General features: G+C 36.0%; 1 protein-coding gene across 1 annotated transcript; it reads right to left on the minus strand.

The window, feature by feature from the left end:
- Positions 1 to 2,161: 2,161 nt before the first annotated feature.
- On the minus strand, positions 2,162 to 9,467 carry LOC143438125 (olfactory receptor 7A40-like). Its single transcript, XM_076923712.1, has 2 exons — positions 8,823 to 9,467; positions 2,162 to 6,211 (listed from the first exon to the last, which is right to left on the minus strand). The coding sequence occupies exon 2, from the start codon at positions 6,197 to 6,199 to the stop codon at positions 5,246 to 5,248; it is 954 nt and encodes a 317-aa protein (XP_076779827.1). The 5' UTR covers positions 6,200 to 6,211; positions 8,823 to 9,467; the 3' UTR covers positions 2,162 to 5,245.
- Positions 9,468 to 11,998: the final 2,531 nt, after the last annotated feature.

Genomic DNA, 11,998 nt, shown 5'->3' on the forward strand with positions numbered 1-11,998 from the left:
TGAGCTTTCCAATGCAGGCTTTCACATAAACATCCAATAAAAATTTAGCATTAATCACTTTACTATATTTTTTATTAAAAAATTTATGATATTTGGTCTTACCTAGACCATAGGTTTAGTCATTTATTATTTTCCTGAATAAATAACTATAAAAAGTCACAATGTGAGTTAATATGGACAATTGTTAACTGTCAAGTAAAGAGAAAAAACATTTTTTCAGTAATTAGGATAGAGAGTTCGTCGTTCTACTGGCAATATTGACTATTCCAACTTTTGTCCTAGCACATAAATACTGCAGATTGGCATTGGAGATACACAATTGGACTCAGATGGGGAACAAAAGTCTTTACCTGCTAAAAAAAAGTCAGAGAATAGATTTGTTGAAAGAAAAAAGCAATGGACCTGATTCCAAACTTTTCCATGGAAACATGGGCACTCTTGCTTACTATCCTGGTGCTTCTCTACCTGTGAGTAGTGCATTGGACTCCTCTTTATTATATCCCAGTAGTTGAGATAATTCTTAGGCCCTTGTTTCCTGTTGGAAAACAAAAGATATTTTACAATGGAAATTCATACTGCCAAAGATGATTATAAAAATATTCTGTATCTAAATCATTTATCTCATTGAGCTTTACAGCCATACTGTCTCAATTCTTGTTTAGGAACCAATGTTGTGAGATTAAGACCAGGCTTCATATGGTTACTCAGGTATTTCTCTTGATTTGTTTTTTGTTATTAGTCTGTAATTTGTTTGTCACATTAGGATAGCAAGGTTTGTAGGATCTAGAACTCACAATCGCTACACTAGAGATGTTAAAGATTATTCTGCCTCCAGCCTGTTTGTTCAGAGATTAGAGATTGTTGTGTTATCAAGTCAGTTAACTAAGTGCCTGTAGCTGATGAACTCAGTACAGAAATCCTTGAAAGAAACAGGACAGAGATATGATGCTTTGTGTAGTTTGTTGCCTTGTGATATCATTTGGGTAACTCATTGTGCCATTCAACTATTCTTGGGAAAATGGAAGAAAACATCCTATGACTTTAGTATGTCACCAATGCTACCTTGGAGAGACAAAAGCTTTATCACAGTAATTTGTTTTAAACAGTACTTTCAGGAGTACGAATGACTCAAAGGTGTCTGCATCATCAAAATACCACACCTAAACAAATAGTGACTCGCAAACACTCTATCTTTAAAAAATAGTTTTGTGCGTGTTACTGTTTTTCCTACATGTATGATAAACATGGAAGTCATAATAAGGCATTGGATTCCCAGAAACTGAAATTATAGGCTGTTTTGAGTTGGCATGTGGGTTTGGGGAACTGAACCTGGTACCTCTAAAAGAGAAGCAAATGTTCTTAACTGCTGAGCCTTCCTCCATCTTAAAAGCTGCATGCTGGAAGCTCTGAGCAGTTTTCATGCTATGAAACAGGACAGCTCAGATAGTCTTATTTGAAAGCTTAATCAGTTAACTATCCTTTTCTGCTGAGCAAACTCATTGTTTACTGCTTATATAACATCAAAGAGGAATCTTGTGGATCTTGCATTTCAGATTACACATACTAGTTATTGGCACTTACTTCCTAAGTGTGTGAGCCCTGGTTATCTGTACTTATTCCTAAGTCTATAAGCTTCTCAGTAACATTCAAATTCAAGCTTATAAAGTTGTATTACATATTAACTCTATGACTAGAAACATCAACTATTAATCTAAAAGTTTACACTAAATTGGAATGTGAAGGGTATTATTACTCTAAGTGTTTTTGGTAAATTCTGCACAACTGGTTCCTCCCTGGATAGAGTCTAGTAATTGTCAATATTTGCATTAAGAATATATATTCACATAAATATATATACACATGTATATATTCATGAATATTGAGTCAAAAATTTACATAAGTTAGTACTTGTGTAAATGTATATTTGTACATGTATCAATACCTTTCTCTCTCTATATATATGTATATATATACGTGTATATATATATATAAATGAATGTGTTTATTCATGCATGTGAATGTGTGAGCATACACTCACATATATATATATATACATATATACACACACAAACATATATATATATGTATATATACATACATATATATGTATGTATATATATATATATATATATATATATATATATATATATATGACCTGGTTTTTTCCTTCATGTTTTAGTTATGGAACTTCTACTCATGGACTTTTTAAGAAGCTAGGAATTCCTGGCCCCAAGCCTCTGCCTTTTGTTGGGACAATACTTTTCTACAGGAGGGTAAGTGATGTTGAATTCCCTACTTTGCTTTTGTGATTGTAATTTTCATGGGTGTCCAGAAACACTGGTTCAGTTCACCAATGGAGGTAGCCATTGGGATAAAATGCTAAACTTTTCAGCTTTTATAATTGATTATGCTATAATTATAATACCAATATCATTGCCAGGTTATCCCTGAGGTTTATTGTCATGAGTTTGTGACTTAAGGTTTTGTTAGATTAAGTGAGAACCTTGGATGTTGACACACCAAGGCCTGATTTCTAAATGCTGATGTATAAACTGTGGGAACATCAAAGATTTAGGTTTCTTTTTCAATATAGATTCCAGAAAAGTAGAGTTATTCTTGATCTGTATTTAAAGAATCATATGTAATCCACTAAATGGTACCACACCAATTTGAATTAGAGTTCAGTAACAACATTTACCCTTCTTGTTAAGTAGCTCTGGAACATGATGATCAAGAGTCATATTGTTACTTTTGGGGATTACTAACATATTTGAATCCTCATCTGAACTGTTTAACCCTGTTCTTATTTCTAAAACTATAGCCAAGGCTTTGCCACTTATATGAAGATTTGGCTTTACTCCTTTTCACTTCAAAATAGAATCCTGTATATGACTCAAAGAACCACTTTTTAAAAAGTATTCTTTGAAATATACTTGTTGGGTTTTATGATTTCTATTAAGTAGTGTCTCCTGAAGAAAGGACTGGCCTAAACCATGCTGATCAGATGATGCACATAGATTCTTTAATCTCCTTACTCAGTTCTGTGTACAAGATATATTGTTTATAGGTGACTGGGTATCAATCTGAGGGTTATACTGACCCTAATCTGCAGCAATAAGGGTCCCAAATGGTAGGGTTTAGAGTAAGAACAAGGATGATAAATCAAGAAGACAAATAGCTGGGTCTGGCAGTCTTGCCTAAATTGATGGCTTAGTCTACATAATTGTGTTAAGCAACATAGCTTCTTCCATACCATTCACATGCTGAAGGAATGTCCACGGTCAGTTGAAAGCTAAGTAAGGAAATGTTGTTAAAGAGAACACAGGATACCTCAAACATAGCTTCTTTAAAACTGATAACCATGAGCCAAAGGAAAGACTTGGATCCCAGAAACTGCAACCTTACAGTCTATATTCTCCAACTGAGAAAGTGCTTTATCAGGTAAAGTTGCCTGCCACCAAGTTTGATGACCTGAGTTTGATTTCCCAAGTCCCACCAACATGGTGGAAAGAGAAAATTGACTTCTTCAAGTTGTTCTCTGGCCTCTGAATGAAGGCAATGATTCCTAAGCCACTATTAAAATTTTACAAAAAAAATTATTTCCTATCCAGAACAATGCTGCACAATCTGAAGGATAGCAATCAGAGAGACAGAAATGTGCTCATTAGGCACATTTCTCTTGTTAAACCACCTCCTGCACACTCCAAACCCCGTGGGACATTGTTATGTGTGCAATGAAAATGTTTCCTGAAGAGTCTGTTCCCAGATGATCTGGATATAAGGCAGGGAAATCACTTCATTATTTCTTATCCACCAATTTTTCTGTATTCAAGAATTTTCTATTATCTTATAATAAGTACTAGAGCCAATTAAAATTTTCTCTTAAGTCTAGGTCCCTTGAAACTTCGAGTATTGCTAGTACATTGCTTTTTTATTTCTAGAAAATGGCTACCACTTTATACAAGAGAGGTGTTGTGTTCCTTTGAATATAAAACCATGGCACTCTAGTCTGTGGTCTCATGTGATCTTTTAGTATGTAGTGATGTGTTATACTTTGTTAGTTTGCAAAAAATGTATAAGAATAAAAAGTGACAGAAAAGAAATTCATTACTTGGCTCCCCAATGGCAACATGAAGAAAAGTTGTGATACAGTGTCATATTATTGAATTTACCAATGGTAGGAAGTAAATGAAATTAACAAAAAGCCACATATCAACACATGCTTATTGTACTATTCACAATCACCATTATAAGGAAACCACCTGAGTAATTAGTTATTGGATGACTGGATAAGAAAAAAGCTGACTATATCACTGATCTCTTTGTCATCTATATATCAATATTATTAAAATTCTATCTGAATCACATACGTGTACAAATTTGCTTGTGAAAGTCTGTGGATTAGACAATTTTTAGCTTATTTACCAGACATTACCATAGGAACTATAGACACTGAGTCAAAATAGACACAGGATCCTAAATATTAAAAACCCTTCAATTACAAACCATTATAAATGCCAATTAATTATGTTAACATTATCAGGAAAGATGGTTAAGCCAGTGAAACATCATGAAATGATAAACCAAACACTGAAACAATCTAGTCTCTAATATTTTCCACCATAAAGTTATACATACATAGGGCCATAATTGCAAAATGTAATGTTTCCTCATAGCAGTAAAATTTATACTCTTTACTACAACTTAAAATGACTGAGTCTATGGAAAGCAAATATCCCAATAAATAAAGGCAGTTGCTGAGAAAACCTGATGATTTGAAACACATATTTTAAGAAGTAGGAACACATCTAAAAATGGGAGCTGAGAATTAACTCCAGAATGATGAGCTCCGACATCCACACACTTGTTATAGCATGTGGGTCAGTATGCATGTACCACACAGTCACACACCCATGAATAATAAATAAAATTATTAAATTCTGAGTCTGAGACATGTCTCTGGTGATGAAATGGTATCTAAACATTTTTATCTTTGATGAGTAGGGATTTCTGGGCGTTTTTCATCTATTTTTTAAATGTTGGGGAAAATGGAAAAGGAAAAGATAGAGAAGAATGAAAGTCATAGTGCATTCAGAAGGTAATAAAGTGGATCATACAATTGAATTGTATACAAAAGCTGAAATCAGAAAATGAGAAACCCTCAATAAATCAGAAGAAGCATGTTCTATTTTCAAGGTCCCAGAAGAGAGCAATATGCTGTGTTATCATATACATGTACTCATGCTTAGCACCTTAGTAAAGGATTCTTCTCTTTCTTCCAGCCCAACATTTTTCTCAGAGCCCTCTTTATATCTTTATTCCTAAGGCTATAGATGAAGGGGTTGAGCATGGGTGTGACCACACTGTACATTACAGAGGTTCTTGCAGTTGACTGTGAGTTTTTTGTTGAAGCAGAGCTGAGGTAAACCCCAAGTCCTGTGCAATAAAATAGAGAGACAACTAACAAGTGAGATGCACAGGTAGAAAATGCTTTGTACTTCCCCTGAAGTGATGAGATTGCACGTAGGGAGGAAAATATCTTGAAATAAGAGTAAAGGATTCCCATCAGGGGACAACAAGCCCACAGCACAGCTGCAAAATAGATAACCACATCATTGGGAAGGGTATCAGAGCAAGCATTTTGCACCACTTGATTAAGTTCACAGAAAAAGTGTGGGATTTCCAAATCTGTGCAGAAGGTCAGCCGCAATGTCATTAAGCTTTGTGTTATGGAGTGGAGGATATTCATGATCCAGGATGCTAGGACCATCAGCAAACAGAGTTGGGAGCTCATGATGGTAGTATAATGCAGGGGGTGACAGATGGCCACATACCTGTCATAGGCCATCAAAGTCAGCAGAAATATTTCCAGCCCTGAAAAGAGTATGAAGAAATGCATTTGGGCAATGCAGTTCTTATATGTGATGACATTACTTTTTGTGTTTATATTCACCAACATCTTTGGGACAGTTGTAGAAGTGAAGCAGGCATCCACAATGGATAGGTTGGAGAGGAAGAAGTACATAGGTGTATGCAGATGGGAGCTTGAAATTGTTGCCACAACAATGAGCAGGTTCCCAAGCATGGTGACCAAGTACATGGCCAGGAACAGCACAAATAAGAAAGCCTGGAGTCTTGGGTTCTTTGAAATCCCCAGAAGGATAAAATGTGAAATTTGTGAGTTGTTCTCAGACCCCATTTAGTCTTGTGACTAATAAAAAGAGAGAGCACATGAAAATATGTGAAACAATTGCACATTGGACAAACACTGCCATGTATATCCTATACCTAAGACTTGAATTACAAGAGTTTAAGTATGAATGGAATCTGCAATGGTCCATAACATTTCCATGAATGATTTAAACACCTCTTGACACACTCATACTTTTCCCAAAAGGTCATAAGTTTTGAGTGCTAACCCTCTCCTGCATTTGAGGAATATAAATTAGTTATGCTAATGCCATAGTCAGTGCCCAGGCAATAAATGATCTGTGCAGAATGCAAATGTTTTTTTAAATCAAAGGAGAATGAAATAACACAAGCAGATTAAAACAAACAAATATCTAAAGTGATTGTGTAAAAAAGATGTCAGTTGTTGACAGTTACTATGAAAGAAAACAAAGCTGCATATAAGACTATATATATACATATATATGTATATATGTATATAGTCATATATATATATATATATATATATATAGAGAGAGAGAGAGAGAGAGAGAGAGATTTTGTACTGAGAATTAAGGGGAAAAGATAGGAAAAAAATGAAAAGAGATCCTTGAAAGATAATAAGGGAGCTATGTTACCTGAATGAGTACATATGTGCCTTGTAGGTGGAACAGCTGATGAAGTGCCCCAAGGAAAGTGATTATTTTAATGTATAAGTCTAACCTGATGTAAGGATAATGAAATTAATTAATAGGAGAATATATTACAGAATGAAGTGGCTTTATTGCTGCTGAAATATTAAGATGCCATGATGTTTCTGTGGTCATGCATCATTGCATTTTTATTTTAACTTGTCTTCAAAACTAAATTTGTTGTTTTTCCCATAACCATGAAAAATAGCTAATAATACTAACAGAAGGAAATGTTATTTGCTCTTGCTTTTCGGGCACATCATGGCCAAGAAGGGATGCAGGAAGGAACCAGAGATGGCTTGTCACATTTCATCCACAGTCATGAAGCAGATAGAGGTCAATGCTGGCGCTCAGCTCACATTTCTCATTTTTAGGCAGGCTTCCCACAGACTGGTGTCACCCACATTTAAGAAATATGATCCATCTTAGTTAATCCAATCTAGAAATCCAACTCCCTTACAGGCTGATAGATTTGTTTTGTAGGTCAGTCTATACCCTTCCAACTTAGTAAGAATAATCCCCACACATTCTTGAATATTGAAGTTTTTGCTATTGTCATCCATCACTTTAATGGTTGAGTGTCTGCATTATGCTGTGATCTATGAGTACCACACTAATATTATGTTTTTCAAACTTATATCACAAGATTATAAAGAAAATATGACAGGCAAGCTACCAGAATTAAGTTGCATTTCTCTGAAGGAAGTGGACAGGCATTGGAAGTCTAATACTAAGTGAGGTGACCCAGATTCCTTTTGTGTGGATGCAGGGCCATGTCAAATACATTTATATATGTAATCACTTTTAAGTTAAGGACAAGCATGGAATTTAGAAGGGGTGGCATTAGGTGAAGCATTAAGGGAGCTCAAAGAACATACAAGTCTTCAAAGAGGATAAAAAGCTGGCATATCAAATAGAAAGGTACACAAAGTTTGATATATATGTGTGTGTGTATGAAAATAATACATACATATATATATGAAATAATAAATATATATTTGTGGGTGTGTGGGTGCATTATTGTGTGTCTTGCAACTTGATATCTTTGGTTAGATCTAAAGGGAACAGTGTGGTCCTGCCTGGAGCTCCACCCAACATGCAAAGATGCCTCCAGAATATTTCCTGTGAAACTTTGTGTGGCTAACACGCAGGGCATCACATGTACCTTCATTTATTCTGATGTGCTGTGACAGCCTCTTAAAGTAAGATCCTTATGAGCAGGCACTCTATGGCTTTGCTTATCTGTTAAATTTCAATGTGTTTTTGAATATTTCTGCATTATATAAAATAGAAAGTAAGAAAAGAACATGGTGCATAGCAAGAATGGGTAAAAAAACATAAAAAAATTCAGTGAGTTTTAAAAAACAGGACTAATCAAAATTGACTGTGGTATCAGTAATTATATTAAAGGCCATTTATAATATCATCATCTATAATATTAGCAATCAAATGTTCCCAGTACAGATTGATCTTTACTTGGCAATTATCTTGGCAATTACCTACCCATTAAAGAATGGTCCCCTCACTGTGTGATCCACAGCAGAATCTTAATACATAAATGCCCTCAGGGTACATGAACATTTAACACATAACAATGTTGTATCTTAATGGAATTAGAAAATCTTCCATGCTTAGATAAAAGTTGGCATCACTGGCTATCCAGTGGAAGGAAAATAAAATTGGTCCTCTATTTCACATATGATTAATGTAACTCAGGAAACAACAGTATTATGAAGTTAAAGAAGACATTAGAGGGGAACATGAGGAGATGTTTCTGGTAGATAAATAAAAATCATCTTGATTAAAGTGAGAAACTCAAAGGTAAGAAGATAGAAATATTTCAGCACTGCAAAGGTACATGAACCATATACTGGAGATTAAACAGAAGCTATGAAAACTAGAAAACATCCAATACAATAAAAAGGAAGACAAACAGTTTTCCAACTCACAATCTAGACATACCTTTCTTCTCTTCTACAACTCTCCACATGCAGTACCTTGATTCTCTTTTCCACCCAATTAACCACAGCAACATTTGACAAGCATCCTACTCACACACAGCATCTGAGACTGCTCAGCTCCTGTATCCTACTCACACACAGTATCTGAAACTGCTCAGCTCCTGTATCTTACAATTGAGCTCCATCACCATCAGCCCATCATCAATGGTAGATGGATGAGTTCAGTGTTCATTCCCCCCTCTTTTATGGTGAATATATAACTGAATTACTAGAAAAAGCTAGTAAACAATCTCAGCCAGCTTCCATCTCTGACAGGATCTGGATTGGTTCCAGGGTGACTGTAGTTAAATGGTTTTCCTTCCCTCCCTCAGGGTTTTTCCTGCCACATCAGCTCTGTTACCAACCTAACCTGGGTGCTTTTCAGATGGGACGTCTCTGTGTCAAAATCTAAATTTTCCTCCAGATGGCTGAAAGTGGAGACAAAAGTTATAATATAATGAGACAAGATGGAAAGAAGAGATGAAGTTCTATTCCCTGAGTTAATGGTGATAACAAAGGAAACAGCCACGCCCTGATCAGACAGAGGTTGCACATGCTCAGCAAAAGTAGAAGGGATATAGTTACATCTTTGAATGTCTTCTCATTAAGCACAGATTTCTCTTATGATTTCACATCTGAGCATGCTATTTCCCTATGGAGTATTTGTATCCACAGAGAAAAATTTTTTTCTTGCTGACAGTTTTTTAACTTTTGCCTCCCTGCGATGTTTTCTCTGGACACTAGATCAACAGCCTCAATGAAATTTTGCTCAAACACTAACACTAAAGAACCTCTTTTGACTGGATCTCATGGCCTTCACTCATGCTGTGCACGTAGCCTCTGATGTCACCAGAATTTCAACTATTTAATTCTTCTGCCAAGGGTTGATTCATGATCCCTTAATACAAAACCATGACTAATATAATTATTGCTTCATGTACATTTTTATGAAACATTTAATTTTGGAAATATTTAAAGATTAAAGACATATCTTCACATTTTCCAGAGTGATATAAGAATTTTATTTATAGGAACCTTACTTTCTATGCTTTATAGATGCTGCTCCTTGTGGTCTGTACTACCGTGAGCTTTATTATAAACTGGTATGAGTGAGATTCAAAATAGTTGTGTGGTGTGCATAGGGTAATTCAAACTGTAGTGTTAATTTTTCTTGGGAAAATGTGAGCAAATGCCTATAAACCTCAGGTATGGCCCTGACGACCAGATCCAATGATTGTACTTTTCCTGTAAGACATGAATGGATGTTTACTCTCCCCAGACAGACCCATAATGGCAGACTAAATTATAATTCTTTATATCTCTCATATTTACCCATCATCTCAAAAAAATTTTACTTACTATTTTTCTGAACATTTAGTTTTTTCTACCTATTTTAAAATCCATTGTAAATTTTACTAATCACCATCATTCTACTATGTTGAGGAAAGCACTGTCTAAATATATTGCCAGCATATGACCATACCGCTCTGAACACGTCCCATCTAATTTAACTGTATTGCTGCATTGAATCACAAAACTGTTTGTACCCAATTTGTCCTGCAACTTTGCTCTCTATTTTACTCTTTTCTTATATGAAATCAACAATGCCTGTTAGTTTCCACTTTGACTAACAGCTTGTATTTATTTTTTTATGCCTGATCTTTTTAACTTAGCCATCTAATTTCATCCACCTAGATTCAAATGTAGGATTTTGTTGTGTTTCTTTAAATACAAGGAATATTCTATTGTCTACCTATACCAGATGTTCTAGTTTGCTTTCTGTTGCAGTGATGAACACTTGGACCAAAATCAAGTTTGGAAAGAAATGTTCATTTCATTTTACATTTCCAAATCACTATCCATCAGAGGCAGGAAGTCAGGACATCAGGAACCTGAAGGCAGGAACTAAAGCAGAGACCATGGAACAATGCTACTCTTTGGCTGGCTCCCATGGCTTGTTCTGTCTCCTACAACCAAGGACCACTTGTCTAGCAGTAGTTCCCCTAAAGTGATCCGGGCCTTCCCAAATCAGTCATTAATCAAGAATATGCTCTATAGACTTGCTTACAGGTCGGTCTGATGAAGGCAGATTTCCCAACTGATCAACCACTTCTGCCATAGTTTTTAATCATCCTTCTTACCCGGAAGTATTGTAGAAGTTATTTAGACCCTGGTCTGGGCCGTCTACACAACCTTGATCATTGACTTCCCAGATTTAAAAAAAACCACAACTGTAGGCATAAATTTTTTGTGACCTACTTTTAATAAGGATTCAACCTCTCCTCTAGACTACCACCTAGCAGAGACAGTAAAAGAGAAAAGTTATTAGAATATGGGGGTGGGGGAAGTGGACCTGTTCAACAATAGTTCTTTGGGGGAGAGCTCCATCTTCGTTGGAAGCAGCTCAGTCCCATAGCAAATACCAAACATGACCCAGCAGCTGCAAACCAGTCCTCTAGGCAGGCAGATAGCAAGCATGAACTATCAGCTGTAGTTCAATCCTGAAGAAACAACAAGGCTCTCCCACCAGCTTGAGGTGAAGCTGCCAAAGTGGTAAGCTGCTGTAGGAACCTCACTAGCAGTTCATGGGTGAGTTTCTCTAAATGATGGCATTACTGCAAGTTGAGCTCAACAGCACTAATATATGCATTTCATAAGTGAAGACTAGCAACACAGAGCAAACCAAATCAATACTCAGTGCTCATCTCCCATTATCTGTGGGGTCATATTTATACTCATTCATCAAGCATCCTCTCATGTGCCTGCTATAGTAGAACATCCTTTCTCTGGTGTCTGCTTCAGGAAAACATTCTTCCCTATGTCTGCCTTAGCAAGACATCCTTTTATCCATGTGCTCCAGCAAAACATCATTTGATATAATTGACTTTCCAAAGAAATTAGGTTTCTACTTCACACAATCTTTATTTACAACAAGCCTTAAATAACACAAGAGCTAGGCAGATGCCTACCGTCATACTGTTAGAATCTATTTTCCTATGTATAGCCCAGCTACTAGCTGTTGGCATCTTTATTCACCAATCAGAAATAGCATGGGGCAGTATCAGAGGGGCTATGTACAGATTCCAGGTCTTGGGGACCTGCACATAACATTACTGGGCAGAAGAGTCATGACTAGGA

Source organism: Arvicanthis niloticus, chromosome 24, assembly GCF_011762505.2.
Source record: "Arvicanthis niloticus isolate mArvNil1 chromosome 24, mArvNil1.pat.X, whole genome shotgun sequence".
In the NCBI taxonomy this organism is placed as follows: Eukaryota; Metazoa; Chordata; class Mammalia; order Rodentia; family Muridae; genus Arvicanthis; species Arvicanthis niloticus.

Coding starts and splice junctions, on each gene's coding strand:
- LOC143438125 (XM_076923712.1), bottom strand. CDS start 6,199: ATGGGGTCTGAGAACAACTCACAAATTTCACATTTTATCCTTCTGGGG.